This window comes from Pipra filicauda, unplaced genomic scaffold (assembly GCF_003945595.2).
Source record: "Pipra filicauda isolate LSUMZ 115617 unplaced genomic scaffold, ASM394559v2 scaffold562_size295421_pilon, whole genome shotgun sequence".
NCBI lineage: Eukaryota > Metazoa > Chordata > Aves > Passeriformes > Pipridae > Pipra > Pipra filicauda.
In genome coordinates, this window is record NW_024104712.1 from 188,818 (window position 1) to 211,008 (window position 22,191).

The 22,191-nt window shown below is 48.4% G+C and overlaps 1 protein-coding gene and 1 pseudogene across 2 annotated transcripts in view; one reads left to right on the top strand and one right to left on the bottom strand.

Annotated features, from left to right (window-relative positions):
* Positions 1-22,191, bottom strand: part of DPP7 (dipeptidyl peptidase 7) — a 34,642-nt gene that overhangs the window by 7,180 nt on the left and 5,271 nt on the right. For both annotated transcript variants that reach the window (XM_039387449.1, XM_027720424.2), the window contains exons 5-8: positions 19,216-19,351; positions 15,553-15,634; positions 13,717-13,883; positions 12,504-12,564 (exon numbers count right to left, since the gene is read on the bottom strand). In XM_039387449.1, the coding sequence (XP_039243383.1) occupies positions 12,504-12,564; positions 13,717-13,883; positions 15,553-15,634; positions 19,216-19,351 (446 nt within the window). The remainder of the gene's footprint in view (positions 1-12,503; positions 12,565-13,716; positions 13,884-15,552; positions 15,635-19,215; positions 19,352-22,191) is intronic.
* LOC113987565 lies at positions 32-14,335 on the top strand (annotated as a pseudogene).

Consider the following 22,191-nt stretch of genomic DNA (forward strand, 5'->3'; position numbering starts at 1 on the left):
GGAACCGCTGATTCAAGCGCAGAAGGCTGCCTAGGAGATGCACTGAGGGGCTGCTCCAGGGCTATGTGCCACCCAGAGTGATGCTGCTTGGCTCACAGGCCATCATGGCAAGGCTCATGTCCGACACCTACGTGCCAAAACTCCTGGAAGGGCTCAGCAGCCTTCGCTCACAGAATGCGCTGTGTGACATGACTCTGGAGGCAGAAGGGGTTTGCTTTCCAGCCCACAAGATAATTTTGGCTTCGGCAAGCAATTACTGCAAGATCCTGTTTGTTGGAAAGTCAGTGGGAGCAGGGAGCTCCGACAGTAACATCCAGCTGAAGGCTGTCAGTGCTGCTGGGCTGAGGAATGTTCTCAACTTCATCTATTCCAACAAGCTCAACCTCTCACTACAGAATATTGAGGAGACCTTCAAAGCTGCAGAAACCCTTCTGGTGTGCGAGGTGATCAAGCTATGCTTTCGCTTTCTGGAGGGGCGCTTGAACTGCGAGAACTGCCTGGATGTTCTAAATATCCCCAAGAAACTTGGACCAGATGAGCTGAGACAGAAAGCCATGTGCTACGTGGGGCAGCATTACAGATACTGGCTGATCCTCAGTGCTGGAAAGACCTGGACCAAGGAACCCTTTGTGAAATTTTGGACAGGACCAACACCAAGGGATGCACTGAGCTGGAACTGTTCAGAGCTGCAGTGAGCTGGCTGCAGCATGACCATGCACAGCTGAAAGATGCAGCAGAGATTTTCAAGTGCATAAGACTCCCTCTCATTCCTTTATGGGACCCGCAGAGATATGTCAAGGGAATGCCTCTTATGAGGCTGGACACAGGTAGCTGTCACAGGTACCTGCAAGAGGCTCTGGATTACCACTCACAGCTATATGCTCAGCCCATCCTGCAGATGCAGAGTACGAGTCTCTGCTCCAGTTCCACTGTGCTGCTGGTCACTGGTGGCAGAGCCGCCAACAACCGTGTGTGCAGGGAGATGTGGGCTGTGGACCTGAGCTGCAGCACCTAGCACAATGTCGGGGACCTCTGTGTGCCAGTGTACAACCACTGTGTTGCCATCATCAACGACTTCCTCTTTGTCATCAGGGGACAGTGCAAATTTGATCCCATAGGAAAGCAGCCATCAAATGAGGTGAGACACAAGAAACCTTTAGCCCCTTGGAAAAATGGCTGGGTGAGGAGAGGAGGGCATCATTCCTCTTGCCCACCATAGATCTCCCACCTCTACCTATTTCCCTGCGCACTGTGCGGTACTGAAAGCCCTTGAGAATACAGATTCCAAACTGTCTGGGAAGCAGTCAGGCCCTGCCCTGGTCTCACCTTGCTCCTGCTGTAAACTGTCATCCTAACCTGTACACAACTTCACAGTGCAGGTTTGGCCAGGTCCACATCAGTTGGTCAAGCAGCCCCAAGAATGCTGCCCTTGTCCCCACTGGTGCTGCCATGGGATTTGTGCTGGGGAGGTACAGGTACAGCCTCCCACTTCACTGGAGAACTCTTCCTCCCTTGGTTTTGCCCTTGAAAGGCAAATATGCTTTAGCTCCCAGGACCTTCCCCTTCTGTCTGGAGAGTCAAAAGACTTGTGCAGGATTTTGTTTTCCTAGATGGCTTCGGGAAGCTTGCTAGAAAAACCAGCATGTTTTTCTTCCTCATGCTCCAGGGGGCTTATTTCAGCATTGTACTGAGTTCCAAGAGTTCCGCTGCCACAGCAGCTTCCTTCCAGGGCCCCGAGGCCAGAGGCAGTTCAGCAGTAGTGGAACGGAGGATGCTGGAGGACACAGGCTGCGGCACTGACTGCCAGCTACAGCCCAGGCCAGCGTTCACTGTGGCTCTGCAGATACTGCCCTGGCTCAGCAACCAGGGCTTCCTAACCAGAACAAGCTCAGGGAGGTATTTACTGCTGAACAAGCCTTAGCAGAGCTGCTGTGCCCTGGGGTAATGCCAGCAGGGATGAGGGGATAGGAAGCGCTCCTGCTTGCTGCAAGCTGAGACCACAACCTGCTCCCAGACCCCTGCAGACCTGCAGGAAGGCCATAACTGAGCCTTCAGCTTCACTGAGAAGGAGCTGCTCCACCAGCTGGCTGGCCCTGCATGTGCCTGAAGCCTGTCCAGGTCTGAATACAAAACCCTCCTCAGTCCAGGGAAAATTCAGCAGTTCTTGAAGCCACACAAGACCTAAGCCAGCCACCTGCCTTCTGCTAACCATCGTCTGCTGTGATCCTAGGTTTTCCGATTTGATCCCCGCAACATGTCTTGGCTCCAGGTTGCCAGCACGCTGGAGCGACAGACACGCTTCCACGTGGATGTGCTGTCTGACTGCATCTTCGCTGTGGGTGGAGTGACACTGCTGGGGACTCTCTCCCATACTGTGGAATTGTACCAGCCCTCTGACAACAAGTGGGAGTTCACAGCTCCTCTCCCCACGCCTATTGCTGATCACGCTGGCACAACTGACAAGGGAATCCTCTATATCGCAGTGATAGAGCCAGTAGAAAGCAGCATATTTTCATACAGTTGCATTGATTTTTGCTACCATCTTAATGTCACAGTCTAAGCCTGCGCCCACACCAGTAATACAGCTCCAGTGTCCCTTTCCTGCTGTGTCAGCACAGCCTCACTGCCCTCCTGCGGCAGGAATTCTTTTCTTTCCAAGACATTAAAAGTGACCCCATCTGTCTTGCAATCCTGAATCGAAAAGCTTTGCTGTCTGAGAAGGTAAACCAGGAGCAGACTTCCAGTGTTGGGGATGGGACTAAACCCTGCTATGAATCTGAACGGAAGATTTGGGACCAACCCTACTGTGCTGCTTTGTTCACTTGTACTAAAAGAGGCAAAATGCAGGCTCTTACCCTCTTACAGAGCCTGTACAGCTCTTGCCCTACACAGGATCCTCAGTTCTTACAGGGCTTTTTGGGAGATGGTCAAGTACAACAGCTTGGGGTAAACACTTCAGAAAATTACTGTAGAATCTTTAGCTTTTGTGGCTTCTAATTTGGACTTGAAAAATAGCATCTGGTTACTCCTAGGAAGAGCACTGTGTTGCACCTCTGCAGTTAAAAGTCCTGGGCCAGCCTGCAATTGCTGTAGGTCCCTGCTTGCTAAATCACTTATGGCCAGCTGAGAATCCCTGTAGTGATTTTAGTCAAATTAACTTCAAATGCACAGTTTCAACAAAGGGGACATCTCTCTGATGGCCTGTATGCTGCAGCCCCAGGGGCAGGGACATCACATGCAAACTTGTACCCCAGCAGTGCAGAAGGATAATGGAAGAGCTAAGGGAATGGCTGGGACTCAGGTTCAAGTCCCTGCTTTGACCCAGCTGGCCCATAGTGCCACAGGCAGCTCATTTCACTTCTGATGGTCACAATTCATACCAGAGAGCAAAGACAAAACTTCCTCACAGAGCCTCAAACATCCCATATGATCTAGGCTGGGTAACACTATACCCCTGGGCTGTAAGATCTTACCTACCCACCAGCATTCCTTTCCTTTGGAACTTGTGGACTAACTAGTGGGCAAATTTGAATTGGCCACAGCCCTGCCCAAGCATGGGAAAATTAAGAGCATTACTGCAGGATTTAAAGACAAGCTCCATGCAGACAAAGTGTCTGTGCCCAGGTGAGCTGGGGCTTATGGCCAACCTGGAATAGCATCTTCCTGTTAGCAAAGACTCAGCAGGGTGGAATTCAACAGGCTGCCAGCTTGAATGCCATAGACAGGCAGCTGGAGGCATTGACCCTTCCCATATCAGCACCCTCCTTCTGCAAGGAGCTTTCTATAATGCACCCCTGAACTATACAAGTGTGCTGGTTTAAGAGTTAACCAGCAGGGGAAATGAACTCAACTCAAAGGAGAGGTTATAAGTCAGAATAACAATTTACTAAAATAATACAGTAAGTACAATCATACAAACAAACAATTGGTCTTAACCCACAAAACCCAAATGTATAACCCAGTACCCTGGGGCATGAACAACGTGGTGTTCCTTGGGCCCCGCTTGAGTCCAAAGTAAAGGGAGAGGGGAAGAACCTGCTGGTGGGAGAGCTGTTGCAGTCTAGTCAAAAGTGGTGATTGCAGTGAGATGCTGGGGGGAGAGCTGTTGCAGTCGGGTCAAAGTGGTGATTGGAGTCCAGTATAGGGTGGTGGTCCACGTCTGTTTGAGAGCGATGAGCTGCAGTCCTTCTCTGGATCCCACAGAGTGGTTAAAAATGTTCCAAGACTCCAAGATTATATATCCTGCAGTTCAGGCAGGAATGCTCAGCACTTCCCTCAGGGCGGGGAGTTCCACAAAGGGTGTGAGGACAGGAGCATCCTCCTATCTCACAGGCCTCTTAACACCTAGTTTGTAGCCTGAGGAGTCAGGCTCTATGGGCAGATGGTGTAAATGGTTCATTGATAACAGTTTCTGGGAAATGGCATGGAAGGCTATAGAATACACAGTTTTGGGTTACACCCATACCCTGATGAACTGGTCTCAGTTGTCCTAACTAGGACATTATCCACCCCTTATTCTATGCCATCCATGTCATGCCCAAATTAACCCCCTTTAAAAAAAACTATATCCCTTTAAAACTATATACATCTATATATATATACATATATATACAATGAAACATTACAGACCATTCTCACTCAGAATTAGGTTCCCTTGTGGTACACAACGTGTCTCCCCATCTTTTTGCATTACCCACCAGGTGGAACCAGGTCCCTGAGCAAAAACAATCCCTCGGATGGGTTTGCCTTTGCTTGAGGTGGGACTAATCCAAACAGTCTTCCCTAACATTCCTCTCATATGTACCACGGGGACCTTATCTCCATCTACAGTATGCAAAAGTTCTGATTGGGCAGGGCCAGCTCGATTGATGGAGCCTCGGGTGTTGACCAACCAGGTGGCCTTTGCTAAATGCAGCTCCCAGTGTTTGAGAGTCTCCCCACACAGTGCCTTCAGGGTGGTTTTCAGCAGTCCGTTGCACCGCTCAACTTTTCCAGCAGCCGGTGCATGGTAGGGGATATGATACACCCACTCAATGCCGTGCTCTTTGGCCCAGGTGTCTACGAGGCCATTCTTGAAATGGGTCCCATTATCAGACTCAATTCTCTCTGGGGTGCCGTGTCGCCACAGGACTTGTTTTTCAAGGCCCAGAATGGTATTCCGGGCAGTGGCATGAGGCACGGGGTATGTCTCCAACCATCCAGTACTTCCTTCTACCATGGTCAGTACATAGTGCTTGCCTTGGCGGGTTTTGGGGAGCGTGATGTAGTCAACTTGCCAGGCTTCCCCATACCTGTACTTTGACCACCGTCCACCATACCATAGAGGCTTCACCCGCTTGGCCTGCTTGATGGCAGCACACGTCTCACAGTCATGGATGACCTGTGAGACAATGTCCTTGGTTAAGTCCACCCCTCGGTCACGAGCCCATCTGTATGTTGCATCTCTCCCCTGGTGACCGGAGGCGTCATGGGCCCATCGAGCCAGAAATAATTCTCCTTTGTGCTGCCAATCCAGATCTACCTGAGAGACTTTAATCCCGGCAGCTCGGTCCGCCTGCTCATTGTTACGATGCTCCTCATTAGCCCGTTTCTTGCCTACATGAGCGTCTACGTGACGGACCTTCACACTCAGCTTCTCTACCCGGCCAGCGATGTCCTGCCACATCTCCGCCGCCCAGATGGGTTTCCCTTGGCGCTGCCAGTTGGCCTTTTTCCATCGCTCCAGCCATCCCCACAGAGCATTGGCCACCATCCATGAGTCAGTGTAGAGATAGAGTCTTGGCCACTTCTCTCGTTCAGCTATATCCAAAGCCAACTGAACGGCTTTAAGCTCTGCAAACTGACTTGACCCACCTTGTCCTTCGGTCGCTTCTGCAACCCGCCGTGTGGGACTCCATACAGCTGCCTTCCATTTTCGGTTTGTCCCTACAATGCGGCAGGAGCCATCCGTGAAGAGCACATATCGCCTTTCATCTGCTGGTAGCTTGTCATATGGTGGGGCCTCCTCAGCCCGTGTCACCTTCTCCTCCTCTTCTTCAGAGGATAGTCCGAAACTCTCACCTTCGGGCCAATTGGTGATAATTTCCAGAATCCCAGGGCGATTAGGGTTCCCTATCCGGGTTCGCTGCGTGATCAGAGCGATCCACTTACTCCACGTGGCATCGGTGGCGTGATGTGTGGAAGGAACTCTTCCCTTGAACATCCAGCCCAGCACTGGTAGTCGGGGTGCCAGGAGGAGCTGCGCTTCGGTGCCGATCACTTCTGAGGCAGCTCGAACTCCTTCATAGGCAGCCAGGATCTCTTTCTCAGTTGGTGTATAGCTGGCTTCAGATCCTTTGTATCCCCGACTCCAGAATCCCAGCGGTCGTCCTCGGGTCTCCCCAGGCACTTTCTGCCAGAGGCTCCAAGAAGGGCCATTCTCCCCGGCTGCGGTGTAGAGCACGTTCTTCACGTCCTGTCCTGTCCTTACTGGCCCAAGGGCTACCGCATGGGCAATCTCTTGTTTAATTTGTTCAAAGGCTTGTTGTTGTTTGGGGCCCCACTGGAAATCATTTTTCTTCCGTGTCACAAGGTAGAGAGGGCTTACAATCTGACTATACTCGGGGATATGCATCCTCCAAAAGCCCACAGCGCCTAGGAAAGCCTGTGTTTCCTTCTTGCTGGTTGGTGGGGACATGGTTGCTATTTTGTTAATCACCTCCATGGGAATTAGGCGGCGTCCATCTTGCCACTTCACTCCTAGGAACTGAATTTCCTGAGCAGGTCCCTTGACCTTACTCCGTTTAATGGCAAAACCGGCTCTTAGGAGAATCTGGATTATCTTCTCTCCTTTCTCGAAGACTTCGCCCGCTGTGTTCCCCCATACAATGATGTCATCAATGTACTGTAGGTGCTCTGGAGCCTCACCCTTTTCCAGTGCAGTCTGGATCAGTCCATGGCAAATGCTGGGACTGTGTTTCCACCCCTGAGGCAGTCGATTCCAGGTGTACTGCACACCTCTCCAAGTGAAAGCAAATTGTGGCCTGCACTCCGCTGCCAAAGGAATGGAGAAAAAGGCATTGGCAATGTCAATGGTGGCATACCACTTGGCTTCCTTGGACTCCAGCTCGTACTGGAGCTCCAGCATGTCCGGCACAGCAGCACTCAGGGGTGGTGTGACTTCATTGAGTCCACGGTAATCCACCGTCAGCCTCCACTCTCCGCTGGACTTACGCACTGGCCATATAGGGCTATTAAAGGGTGAGCGAGTCTTGCTGACCACCCCCTGGGTCTCCAGTTCACGGATCATCTTATGTATAGGGGTCACAGAGTCTCGGTCGGTGCGGTATTGCCGACGGTGCACTGTTGCTGTGGCTATTGGTACCAATTGTTCTTCATCCTTCAGCAGTCCCACAGCAGAGGGGTCCTCTGAGAGACCAGGCAAGGTGTTCAACTGTCTAATTTCCTCCGTCTCCACAGCAGCTATGCCAAAAGCCCAACGAAGTCCTTTTGGGTCTTTGAAATACCCACTCCTCAGGTAATCTATGCCAAGGATGCACGGGGCCTCTGGGCCAGTCACGATGGGGTGTCTGTGCCATTCCTTCCCAGTCAGGCTCACTTCAGCTTCCAGTACAGTCAGCTGTTGGGATCCCCCTGTCACCCCAGAAATGGAGATGGATTCTGCCCCTACGTATCTTGATGGCATTAAAGTACATTGTGCGCCGGTGTCCACTAAGGCCTTATACCTTTGTGGCTCTGATGTGCCAGGCCACCGAATCCACACTGTCCAATAGACTCGATTTTCCTTTCTCCTCTACCTGGCTAGAGGCAGGGCACCCCTAGTCCTGGTCATGGTACTCATTGTGCTCTTCTTGTGGGTATGACCTGGAGGTCCCTTCAAGAGGATCAGACGTATCATCATTCCTGTACCGTCTGGAGTCTTGCCCATGAGAGACTGGAGCAACGTTTACCCTTGAAGAGTTCTTTATGGTATTGGTTCCTCTTTTCAGTTCACGTACCCGGGCTGCTAAGGAAGGGGTGGGTTTCCCATCCCACTTCCTCATATCTTCTCCGTGCTCACGGAGGTAAAACCATAGATCGCCACGTGGAGTGTACCTTCTCTCCTTAGCTGGGGGACGCTGGCTCCTAATGGCAGAGACTCTTGTTTGTCCTGGTGAGATATGGAAGATCCCTTCCTTAATTTCCTCTCTTAGCTTCTGGTGTCCCTCTTCAATTTTCTCTTCCAGGCTTCGGACGTGTTCAGCCAGTTTGGTTTCCACAGATGAGACGTGGGCTCGTAATGGGGCGGTGACAGTGTCTTCATACATCCTGAGTTTACTAACCAATGCTCCCACCTTGTCCTCTCCCTCCCTCCATTGCAGCGTTGCTAAATAGCGGGAATACATTTCTGGCCCGAGTCGTGCAAACTTTAACCACATCTGGGAGGTGCACTGTACGCCATCTGGACTTTTAGGGAATCTTTCATCGTCTGAAAAGATTATCTCCAGTACAGCTAACTCCCTTAAGCACCGGATACCTTGTTCCATCGTGTTCCACTGTCCTTGCTGTACGTGGAGGTCCTCCTTGCAAAGGTATCTCTCCCTCACACTGCACAACAGTCGCCGCCAGAGGCTGAGAGTTTCCTGCCTCCTTCCACTCCCCTGATCAATGACTACATCTCGAGACAGGGACCCCAGCTGTCTGGCTTCAGTCCCATCTAGGATTGTATCGTTAGCTGCAGCATCCCAGATTCGGAGCAGCCAGGTCAGAATGGACTCGTTCGCCTGTCGTGTGAACTCTCTCCGGAGCTCGCGTAGCTCACCCAGGGATAGGGACCGAGTGATTATTTCTGGCTCTGCCTCCTCCAGTGGGTGTGAAGGTCCTGCCTCTTCGTCATCATTTGCTATACGGACTGATTTAGTCTTTGATTTCCTTTTCTGGACAGGGGCAACTGCTATTGGTTTTGGTTGTTCTTCTGGCTCCTCGATGGTTTGTGTGGACACGGTGCCGGTTGGTTTATTTCTTTCTCCCTCTGACTCAGCTGTGGTTTGGGTGGACGTGGTGCCTGCGGATTTGGTCCTTCTCTCCTCCCCCTGACAGTGCTGTACCATGTCAAGTAGTGTCCGGTAGGCAGTGGCCAGGGCCCAGCAGGTTGCTGTGAGCTGGCCATCTCTGGAGCTGCCAGAGCATTTTTCCTTCACCAGTCTTATCATGCTAACAGGATCCTGCAGTCGTTCAGGGGTGAATTTCCAGATCATTGGAGGAGAAAACTTCTCCAAATACTGGCTGATGTCCTCCCACTTCCCGTGCCACTCAGCATTATCTGCTCCCAGGGCAGGTGTCCAGACAACATCCCTAGAAGGCCCTGTTCTGACCCTAAACATGGTGTACACAGTACAGAGCAGACAGAGCAACACTAACAATAACATTATACTGTCCTTAACATCAAAAGGGAACTCAATATTTTCAAGAACTGTTGTAGCAGGTCTGAAGGGGAAGAAGGAGGTGAGAGGCTGGAAACAACCATCCCCCCCTGTTCCCCCAAAGGGCTGGGTACGATTTTTAATGAGGCCCCAGAGGTAGCAACCCAAACCAGGACAGGCAAACAGGACTGAATACACATTTACAATGAAACTCATTGCTTCTGATGTTAGAATGACATAAACAACAAGTCAGGCAGTGCCTGTTGGGGAGAAGCTGCCAGCAGCACTGGGAGACTGGCTCCGACCTTCTCTTGGACATCCCAAGTTCAAAATGCTCTGAATACTTTTCTTTCAAAAGAAGAAAAAACCCCATTTGGATTGCTCATGCTGGAAACAAATTCCCTAATTAAAGCTGTTCCTGGCTACCCTTGAAATACCCCACAAGTTTTATTCAAAAATATTTTGTGGAAAACTTCCAGTTGGAACTGGTTTGTATTAGGTTTCTTTTCTCTTTAGAATACCTAAGAAGCTCTGGTTTTATATTTCACACTGCATCAGCTCTGCAGAATGGTGTGAAATTTTAAACCTGAGCTCCTTAGGTATTTCAAAGAAAAAAAAATCAGCTCTGCTAATGTTTGCTGAAGATTTGCTGGGGAGGATGATGGATAGATTTTCAAGACGTGCTTTCCTTCTAGGAGGGTTCTCTGGGGGCAAAACCTTAAGAGACACTTACAGCTACCTGCCTTGCCTCCGCTGCTGGATCAGCAACAGCACCATGACTTTCACCTGCTGTAGTCACAGCACGGCCACGCTCAGGGACAAGATCTTTTGCATCGGAGGAAAGACACTAAGAGGAGTAAGTTAATTTGCTCTTATAATCCCCAATATGATCCAAAATAGGCTCTCCATTTTGCTAGGCCCTGCTTTGTTCCAACAGGTTGACCAGTAACTCTGTTATTTTTGGTCCTTAGTGGACTGGCTCAGTTGCAAGTCAGGACAATAAGCTTATGGAAACATTTCTGCCATTACAGTCACATGCAGCAGAGCCTATCCTGGTGTCACTCTCTATTTGCCAGAGTACATTTCTTTTAAATAGAGAACACATACAGTGGAGGCACAGCCATTAACACAGCAAAATCCAAGTGTAAAACAGGTCAAATTTCTGCCCCAAATACACTAACCCCCCGATTGTCCTTGTATGAGCTGAGAGCGGGGAGAAACACTGGCAAATGCAAAGAGGAATGAAGGCATTAGCCTAATTTTAGGAAAGATGAGCTCAAGTCCTGGAATGCAAAGGAAGTCTCTTCGAACCTGGATTTCCCATCTCTGAAAGGAGGGAAAGCAATGTCCAGCCCTCTGGGAAGAGGGCTAACAAGGACTGGAAGGTTTACTCTAGAAGAACCTGATTCCCCAAAGCCAAGAAACTGAGTTTTCAGAGATCACTTGGCAATTCCCATATCAGAGGGTAAAAGCTCAGGGGCAGGGTCTGGCTCCATTTTGCCATGATGGGTATGGTTTTCTTGGAAGGAATGAGTCTATAACAAGAAACTGCACAACAAGGCTGACAAATTCCTCCAGATGACACAAACTTGGTTGTTGCCCCCAATTCAATGCCCTATTGCCCTGTTTAGATGAATTCTTTTGTAATTGGTTAAAAACTCGGATAGCAGGTAGGGCTTGGGCTATGCCAGGTTTAGTAGGTCCCTGTGGTACCTTGCTCAGCTCAATCCTCTTATTTCCCAAGAAGAAAGCTCCTTCCAAGATGTGCCATTCTGGTATTTTATTTAGTTTCTTTTGAGGCTCTGATTGCTAAACATGAATCAAAAATCTGGCATCCTGAGCCCCACAGTGTTCAAACAGATGTTGAGACACTAGTTTCCTTCATCATGAACCAAGCAAGCCTGATGTGACAGTGATGCCACTTGAGGCGTGATATGATGGGTGAGTGTTGGTCTGGTTCTCTGAAGGTGGAGGAATTGATTCATGTCAAGGAGATGGAGTATTATTGTCCTGTAAGCAATCACTGGACAGTACTAACACTGTCCCCATTCACCTGCTGCCAGTTCAGCATCACAGCCCATGGCACTACACTCTACCTGGCAGGAGGTGGCTTGCTGCAGCACATGCAGAAAAAGGACAGTGTTTTCCTGTATGATGTAGAGGGGCAGGTATGGAAGAAAGCCAGTCCCCTACCTAAAGCTCTGATCAATCATGCCTCTTGCATGATTAAACTTCTCTGAGTGAATGAAGCTGGGGAGATGGTGAGAGGCATGAAATGCTCCCCCCACAGCCAGGAGGAAGAAATCCACCCTCAGCTTGTTCATCTCAAAGAAACAAGAGTCCCACTCTGCCTCACAGGAGGAGTAGGATGCGAATATGTCCAGTAGATCTGACAGTCTTTGCTAAGGCATTAGTGTTTTAACAATTCTTCTAGGTATCAGCCAAACATCTTTAGCAGTGATTTGGGATTGGTACATTTAGCTTCCAGTGCTACTAAAGTACATTAAACTTGTAAGAATTCCTTAAATCATTCTTTTTGTTGCTGTTCAGAACCCATTTTTCTGAACAATGACCAAGGTAGAACTCATTTTCAACAACCAACTTGAGAGATTTTATGAGGAAGTCTTCGAAAGTTCTTTGAATTCTATCTCTATTAATAATTTCCTTACAAACACTACTGGCTGATAAAATGAGTACTCACAGAGATAAATATACACAATATGTTTTCTTGCCACTGGATTAAGACCACAGGACACTCTGATGACAACTTTGTCCTCAACAAGCTGACCTCAGAAAGTGCACTGAGCCTGTAACCGCCAGAGTAGGGGTAAACTTTTAGAAAAGAACCAATTATCTCAGAAGTCCACATCTCATGGACAGACTGTGGGGCTGCAGTGCCTGAAAATCTGACAAGGATAAGTTTGGAAAGGTAGAGAATGAACCTATGGGCCACCGTGGGAATCGTCAAGTGGCAAAACATCACAGTGGGAGATCAGAGCCATACCAGCTCCCCTGACACATAGCAACACAACAACTCCACTGACAGGTGCTTCTAGAAAACACAGTGTTGCATAAAAGAGCAAACTGATAATATTAACTCACCAACAAGAGCAGCCAAGCCTTGAATTGGGTCTCTGTGGGCAAGAATTTGTTCACAGCCGACCTGGGTGAGACACATTACAGGCAAATGACAGACAGAACAGTTACCAGTCTCTGCTCTGAGGAAGGGCTAAGCTGGAAGATTCATTAAAATTACCATTTACACATTCTATGGTTCAGCAGCTTTCCAAGGGCCTAATGCAACAGGTTTGGAGATTTTTATCTTCCTCCTTTTTAACAACAAAATACATAGAAACAAGTAGACGGGGCAAGGCCAAACAGTTCCTTTACAAAGTTAAGCAGCTATGGAGGGGCCACAGTGATACACAGCAGTTCCTCCTACAATCAGAATATTTTAATTCCCTTTTCAGGGGGTGAAGGGAATGTGTAGAATAATTATTTCCACTTTTGAGGTCATTAAAGAGACCATAGAAGGGAACTGGAGCCAGAGGCAGCATCTCCCAAGTCCCAGTGCAGCAGAGCCAGTGTGATCTCTTGCACAGCATCCGTGTTGCTCCAGGTAAGAGCCACAGAGGCAAATGAAGTCCCATGGGCATGGTATGCTGGAAGCCAGCAGGGAACAGCAGGCTGTCAACACACCTGAAGACACCAAGAATTGCAACAGCAAGTGGTGACCTGAGATCAAAGCTGTAACCTTGCAAAAGCAGCAAAGCAGCTGGTGTATGAGAGGTCTTTGTAACCCCCTGAGAACCTGGCTCTTTTCCCACACATTGCCATCTCTGATTCTCTTGAAAGTTCACAGGTTTTGCAGTCCCCAGAACAGCAGATTTTTCTCTGCATTATACCTATGTCACCTTCCTAGGTGACACTTAAAAAGGAGCTGATTTGTAGATCTCCATCCCTACCTACCAAGAAAAATACATCTATGAAAGCATGTTGAGATGGGCTACAACAAAACTACTTTTTTTTTTCTAAGCTGCAGGTTTTTGGTGCTTAAAAGCTGAAGTTAACAAGCTTACACGGGCTTTTGTGTCTAAGGTAAAGGCAGAGCAGGGTAGGAGCAATTCCAGCAAACCTGCCTTCATGAGCATTTAAAATGCAGCAGTCACTATCACGGAGAAGTTTAAAATGTGTAGATTAACTGCCAGAGCGGAAGGGCTGAAACATCCACCACTACCTTCCCGTTGCCATCACCGATGGGGTGTGCCTGACAGTGTCCTAAGCTCCAGTCACCCCCTTGCACCAATGTCCTCACCTTCACTGGACTGGCAGGGAGGTGACCCATGAAGTCAGTCTTGTAAGGGTAGTTCATCATGGCCATCATGGTGAAGGCATTTCTAGCAAACCCAAATAGCTGGTAAACATCCTCTTTGTTAGAGATCTTACTGCATGTGGCCATTTTGCTGCTGATCTCATCATAGGCTGCAGAAGCAAGGAAAATCAAAGACACAAACTTTAACAGAGGGAAAGCAATACCAAGCTTCAACATCTTACTTCACTCAGGAGTATGGAGATGCTGTAACATCTTTCTACTGGAAAGAACACATTACATCTAAATTTACACAGGTGGATGTTTAGGCACAGCCTCCCTGTGCAGTGTCACAACCTCATGCGGTCCATGGCCCACACTCTGCCCCTTCTGGAGCCACTGACACCTCTCTGGGGAGCCCACAGGAATCAGCACCTGCTGGGACAGAAGTGGTCCCAGCTGGCACAGTGAGCAGAACAGCTTGGTATAGCCTGTCCTCGCTGGTGCCCTGATGGCTGCTCCTGCTCACACCCCCAGGCCCCCTTTCCCTGGCAGGGGGGAAAAAAATCAACTTAAAAAAACCAACCGACAACAACGACAAAAAACCCACAAACTACAATGAAAAAAACCCCCAACCAAAACAAACAAACAAAAAAATCACCCAAACCATGCTCCTAGGGAGCAGTGCGCATTCTGCACTACGAACTGCCAAGCAAGAACAGCCCTCACACAGGGCTCCTGAGACATGCCTTCAAACCTCAGTGGGCTGCACAGGTCACCTGGAGTCAGGAAATTCATCTGTGAAGACGTTCCTTCAAGATGCACTCATGTACTCAGATACACCTTTGCACTTCTGCTGGGAAAAGCTGCTCCCTTCATTTTCATTTTCAGCCTCCACATTTTGGAGTCGCAGTTCCTGTCCCTGTCCTGCTCTACAGCTGACCACCAAAGCAGGTCTGGGACCTCCTCTGGATACTCACTTGAGAGTCTAAGCCTTAAATATGACCACCTCATCCCCCTGCTGCAGTAAGCATAGCCCCCAGGCAGACCTGGAAGAGCTTGGCTAGTTAACACGAATGTTCTTACTGCTGTGACCTAAAGCTAAACAGTGTTTTGGACCCTAGGCTCCTCTGGCAGTTCCAGGACCAGCAGCAGCCAGGAGGCACATGGCTCCTGCCATGCAGCACCACAGACCAAGCCTCAGGACAGACCCAGAAGTCACCACAGCTATCCCAATACCACGCAGGGCTCCCAGGAGATGCTGCATGAGCTCACGACATCTAGTCCAGCCTACTTAGGAGCCATTGCAGAGGTCTTCACCATTCTCTGTCCTAACTGTCTGAGGCTGGAGATGGAAGGGACCTGGATGATTGCTTCAGGACCTAGACTGCTCTCCATATATTTCTCACATCTATCCAGTGAGCTGACCACAAAGCTGTCATACCCACCTGAACAGCTCTTAACAGTGTGGGTGTTGAGGACGAGCATCTGGCGAAACATGTGGCTTTACTAGCATAAAATACTGGTGGTTTTTCCCCGCAAGTATTTTTGCACTTTGGTGCAGAAAAAACTGTTTCATTAACACTGTGCAAATCCCCACAGAGCTGCTTAATGTTTTGGTGTCGGTTTGCTAATTTTAATGTTAACTGAAATTGTTAATGAAATAAAAAAAAATCAATCATGCAAGCAGAAAGAGGCAGCCATGTGGGTATTTGCTTTAATTTAGCTGAGCAAACTGAAGAGCTAGCTGAGGTAAAGCTGTATCAGCTTTTTTCCCCGTGGCTGGGACTGCCTAGGACTGCTGCCTGCACTTAAGAGCTGTCTGCAGGGCTCTCTCCTTACCTCCACTCAGGCACAGGTCCTTGATCTGCTGGAAGGCCTTGCGGACAGCTGTGACACAGCCTAGGCTGGACTTCTGAAAATCCTGAAGGGACAGAAAAGACACAGGTTGACTGTAGGGAACCGAGATTATATGACCCTGGGAGAAACTTAAGGGGAACTTGGCGAGATAAAAGCGGACGTGGTGAGATGTATCTTTGTGTGTCAGAAATTGCTTAGGGGTATTTTTCTCATGCTCAGTGAATGCTTAACTAAAAAGTAGATATAGAGGAAAGTTACTAACAGGAATTTACTGCTGATGTAACGGGGTATACAAACCATGAAAGAACTGTAATAAACGATTCCATTATACCACATGGGGTCTGTGCCCAAGATGTCACAGTTGACAGTTTCACAGAGGAGATACTTGTAGAGGCTGCAAGAGGAAGACCTGCCAGAAGGACCAGGAGATGAGAGGGGTACTGGCCCCCTGGTCAGCACCTCATCTGCATCTTCAAGAGCAGTGACACCAGTGCCTTGTCCTCCAGACAGTCATCACATCCCAGTAGAAACCAACACTCCGCACACCTCAGGCCAAGCAGCAGCTGTGCCACCAGGTCTGGCTAGGCTGTCAGATGGAACACTCTGCACTTCATGGAGCATCAGACTGAACATGAAGCAGCAAGAGGAGACATGCCTTGGCCAGGACATGGGGAGAGTGGGCCAGGCTGTGAGGTCTAGAAGGTTTTTGTTGTTGTTTTTAAACACACAACAGAGTCTTTCCAACTGCACTTTGTCTATGAGAAGGAGCCATGGAGAAGTCAGTTGTGCATCCAGGGTACAGAACCAAAACCTGCTTTTCTTAAACCTGCCAGTGACCTGCCAGATGACCATGTCCTTTTTCTTGGGAAAACCATTACTGATCCTGAAAAAGCACTCTAAGTTATGCTTGAAGAGCTGTGGCTGGCTAATGTGGAACAAGTAGTTTCTGTTACTGAAGGCTCTAGTGACTCCAGGCGTTTCTATTCTCTTAATTTGTAAGGCAGATTCAGATCTGCTGGCAACAAGTGCTTCATAATAAGAAGAATTATTAGGGCTCTTCCAAGGTCCCTTTACCCTGCTAGAGCAATGGTTAAGTAATGACAAGTCACTAGGTAGGCATTTTTCTTATAAAGACCCAGCCTCAAATAAAAAATAGATTTGTGACCTTTCTGTTCTTCCTAACTCTGCCTTTGTCTGATAACTATGCTTAAAGAAATCATTATGGGGTTTTCCACAGTTACCTGGGCATCTCTTTAGGAGTTCCAAATCTCCTTCTGGATGTGCTTAGTGATCTTCATCTACACTAATGGCTCCAGAGGGTGGGGATGGCTTGGCTTGGGACAGAGGAGCAGGTCTGCTCTGGCTGCTGTGATGGCTGAGCACCTCTAGGCACTGCTGGACTGCTGCCATGCACTGCCCGGCACGAAGGACTCAGCACCCATTTCAGCTGACCCCCAGGCCCTTATGGGCCAGTAATAGTTCAGTTGAGCTGAGCAGAGGCAGGAGGCATTGCAGCCATTCCAAGGAAAGCTGTTCCTGTTCAGGTCGCCAGTCTTACTCTTGACTCACACCCAATTCAGATGTGTGATGTGAGCTGATGGCCTGCGCAGCTGCTGCAGCAGTAACCTCAAGGGAAGCAGGCAGGGGCTGTATGTGCAGGCCTCACACCAGGGGTTCTGCCAGCTGCAGGCAGCTGGCATATATAACCCAGTACTATGAATGTAAAATCAACTTTCTGCCCTTTGCTCACTTTCCCTGTGAGCTAGAGACTTACGAAGTGAGCTGAAAAGGCTCAGTAAGGGTCACAGAGAAAGCTGCTTTGAGACAATGCACTCTGACTCAGTTGGAGGGACAGAGGGAAGAGAGGTGCTTTCCACAGTGACTCAGGAAAGGTTTGTGCCTTCATTACCATTAACAGCTCTCAGGGGTGTTCTCACCGAGAAGAACAATTCAGTTCAGATTTCAGATGCACAGATTGCAAATAAGAGCATTGAAGGTGATAGTACCTTGAAAACACCACATGGTGCTTGCTTAGGAGCTCAGCCCAGAGCTTCATTTATAGCTGGAGAGAAAATAGATTTTTAAATTAATTGGAAAGTTTTTTCAAGTGAAAAGGTCAAAGCCCTATTTTCAGGGGTGTTTAATGACTCACAGCATATTCACAGCTGAAGCAAGACAGAGCTCCTGGCTGAACAGGGCTGCTGAGAGGAAGTTAGCTTCAACCAGGGAAGAATTCCTACTGCAAGGCCTGTTAGATAACTAAGTGGCATTACATTTTTTTGTTTTAAAATGTAGAACTTTAAGACAAGATGTCTATTATTCTTTTATACACGTAAGAGTTTCAAATGTGTTTATTTTCATTATAGTCTTTTCTCTATACTTAGTAGTAAAGCCATCTATCCTGTAAGTCTCTGCCGTGAAACAAGGTGTTCATGTATATAAATAAAAGCAAAAAAACCACGAGTTGCACACACAGGTGTGCTCCTCAGCCCTCAAAGTGGAGAATCACAGCAAAGTAACACAAGAACGACAAGGATATGTTAATGTCAACAAAGATGAATCACCTCTGGACAAGGGGGATGGGGAAGAAGAGAATTAAGGTGGCCCAAAGCCAATCTAAGACTAATTATCAAGGTAAAAACGACCTTTGAGGGACCTCACATGCTATTGTCTGACCACCTTGGTATAGTGAACTGATAAGAGCATGTGCAGAAAAGCACTGGTTAAGTTGACCGATTAACAAGTTTTGTGCAACTTCTTTGTTGTAACTTGTATAAAAGCCTGCAAACTCCCCAAAGAGAGGTGCCAGTTTAGTGAACTATCACCCAGCACCCCTTTCTGGGCGGAAGGGGACTAAACGTGAGCAGGTGGACCTCAGCTCTGGGTGCTCGTTTGCTCCTGCACCAGGTACAGACCCAAACCCTGACTGAGGAACAACACAGGTAGTTCATACAAAGCCATCTGTGTCACCCAGATCTAGAAATTCATGTCAAAAGACAGGCAGAACAGACACCATCAGACAAGATTTCAGTACAACCAGGTAGTACATTTCTTTCCTTATAAACTGAATGTAAGTCAGTTCTAAGCAACACCATCTTCCTATGAGTCCTATGGCCTCAAGCTGCAAAAGCCATGCTTAAATTTTAGTTTAAGAGAACCTAGGACACCTTGCACATTTTTAGGTAGTGACATGAAGATTTCCAAGCTCTTCATTGAAATGCAACCCCCTTGGGACTAGGGAGCTGTTGTGAATCATTGGTACCAATGCAAAGTACAGCATTTTGGGAGAGGGTTTGAGAATAAGTTACCCAAAAGGGGTTCAGCCACGCACAAAGGAAAAATTTCAGGCTGTAATATGGTCAAGCCACTAAATGGGAAAGTGAATTCTTAGTGGCACTAAAGGTACTAGCACTGAGTTGTGCTGCTCAAAGTGGCACCTTTGGACGCTGAGCTGCTCCAGCTAAGGCAGTGCTCTGCCATCACAGCTGCAGCTGTTGCTTTTCCTTGTGGGTTCTCATTTAATCGCACTCTCTGCTCAGCACTGATGCTGTGAAGACAAATGTCTGTTTAAACACATGGCAAAGGAAAAAGAAGCAGCATTCCTAAGGCAAGAATATAATGTTCCTGAAAAGAGATGCTACTTACCATGGTGACATCTCTAAAGAACTGGGTGGAGTCTCCAAGCCCAGCTACAGACAGCAGAGGAGCACTGGCAGCTAGTGCTCCAGCCACAATGTTTGGGTATTTCATCCTCAGGTAAGCACTCAGCATTCCTCCATAGCTGCCAAGAAAGGACAAGTTATTTCCTTTAACAGACAACTTATGCTGTAAGACCTCAGAAGTTCAGGCCAGCATTCACAGGCTCACCCAACCCAAGGTAACAAGAAGCTCATGAATATCTGTAGATGCCTCACGTGCTCTTGCATGCTCATGATATGCATGATGCTCGTGGATATCTGTGATGCCTCATCCTCACATGAAAAGATCCAGTTATGGTCAAAGAGCAGCACACAGTGTTTTCTTACTGGCCTTTCTCCAGATGTTCACACCAGCTCTGGTGGGAACACAGCAGCTCAGTTTACTTCTGCAGACAAATGTAAATCCTGCCTCAGTATTTAACTCTGCACCACCCTGAGCATGTCCCGACAACTTCACAGCAGAGCCAAGTGTGGCTCAAGTGAAGCTGTCACTGTTCAGTGGGGGAAGAAGACACACTGTACATTTTGCATACACAATAATAAGGACCCTGCAGGCTCTTGGCAAAGGGTGTCCCTGAACACGGCGGAAGAGGCAGCCCTCTCATGTCCTGGCAAGTGGAGAGTATTCTTCCTGGGCACACCAAATAGCTGCTGCATAGTTGATCAGTTACAGGGAAGGGGAGACATGAACAAATGCCACAAGAAAACTCAAAGCCATCTTAGTAGCTTCAGTGCCAGGGCCACAATCTACACATGGATCAAGGGCTGCTACATAGACCCAAGGTGACAGAACTTACTCATTTGCTGATGGTTGTGGAGTTATTCTGAGGCCACTCCTGGGGGTGACAAATGACATTCCCAAAACACAGGTTAAACCTGGTCTAACTCCAGGCTTAGAGGTACTCAGGCTCCCTCCCCACCACTTCAAGTGGTTGCAGTACATACCATTCCCACAGCACACATATGTAAAACAGTTTGCATTTCTCTAGCCTTGGTCTTGGAAACAGGCATTAGCTGAAACCTGCCACAAGTAGTTTCAGGTTAGTTTGGCAAAGTTATAAGCACCAGAAGAGGTTTGGGTTTTCTCTCCCTTGGGAAACACTGTGCTGCTCCAGCACTGCCATATTTCAGTGTCCTTCACGTGGGTTTAGTGTCTTAAGGGCTGCTGCAGCCTGAGCCCTCATTTATACACACAGAGCTGAGTCTAACATGCAGCCAGCTCACAGGTTTTGCTGAATCCCTCTCCCACCTCCCCCTCCCAGGACAGCTATACTGTCCTGATAGTCACAGTACAAACTCGCCTGAGATCAACAGTTCAATCACCACACCACAGTGAGCTGGAGGCTTAATGATAATTGTTAGGTCAAGTGCTTTTTAGCTCACTGTGACTGAATTCGAAGCCCTGTACTTCTGGAAGCCTTTTGAAGGGAAGCATCCCTCTACTACAAGAGTGGGGATCCATCAAGAAACAAGGACATCACATCCACCCAGATGCAGCATTCTGGGGAAGGACTGCTGCAAGGAATCAAGGGGTAGCCATGCAGCAGGTTGCAAAGCAGAATTATGAAGGGGCCTACAATGAAAATGGATGGATGCTGTTAAAGAGGCTGTGTTTCATAAAAACCTGGGTGGTCCCTGGGAAGAATATTTCACCAATAATTAGTTTCCTGTATTTCCAACGTAAAATGTTCTGATCCTGCAGGAGGAATTTCTCATTTTCACTGAATCACAGAATATGCCAAGTTGGAAGAAACCCATCAGGATCGAGTCCAACTCCTGGCCCTGTGCAGAACACCCCAACAATCCTACCATGGGCTTGAGAGCGTTGTCCAAACACTTCTTGAACTCAGACAGGCTTGGTGCTGTGACCACTGCCCTAGGGAGCCTGTTTCAGCGTTCAACCACCTTTTGGGTGAAAAACTTTTTCCTGATATCCAACCTCAACTTGTCCTGACTCAGCTCCAGCTGTTTCCTCAAGTCCTGTCACTGATCATGAGAGTGAGGAGATCGGTACCTGCCCCTCCACTGCCCCCCATGAGGAACTTGAAGACTACAATGAGTCTCCGTCTCCTCTTCTCCGAGCTGAACAAACCAAGTGACCTCAGCCTTTATTCATAAGGCTTCTCCTCCAGTCCCTTCACCTTATGGCTCTCCTTTGGACTTTCTCTAACAGCTTAAAGCCTTTTTTATATTGTGGGGCCCAAAACTGCAAACGGGACTCAAGGTGAGGCCACATCAGTGCACAGTACAGCAGGACAATAACCTCCTTTGACCAGCTGATGATGCTTTGCCTGATGCCCCCCCAGGACATGGTTGGCCCTCCTGGCTGCCAGGGCATTGCTGACTCACATCCAACTTGCCGTCAACTAGGACCCCCGTGTCCCTTTCTGCAGCTGCTCTCTAGCCTCTCGTTCCCCAGTCTATACACAGTCAGGGTTGCCCTGTCTCAGGCGCAGAATTTGGCACTTGCCCTTGGTAAACTTCACAGGGTTTGAAATTGCCCATCTCTCTAATTTGTTGAAGTCTCTCTGCAGGGCCTCTCTGCCCTCGAGGGACTTGACAGCTCCTCCCAATTTAGTGTCGTTGGCAAACTTTCTTAGTATCGCTTCCAGTCCTGCATTCAAGTTGTTAATGAAGTGTTGAAGAGCACCGGGCTGAGGAGGGAACCCTGTGGAACCCCACTAGTGACTGGATGTCAACCTGATGTCACGCCAATCACTACAACTGTTTGTGCCAACCTGTGAGCCCGTTGCTCGCCCATCACATAACATGGTTATCCAGCCATGGGTCGGACATCGAAGAAAGGACATCCAGAAGGATACTGTGAGAGACTGTACGAAAAGCTTTGCAGAGGTCCAAAATAATTACATCTATTGGCTTCCCTTGATCAACTAGGTTGGTTACCCTCTCCTAGAAAAAAAAT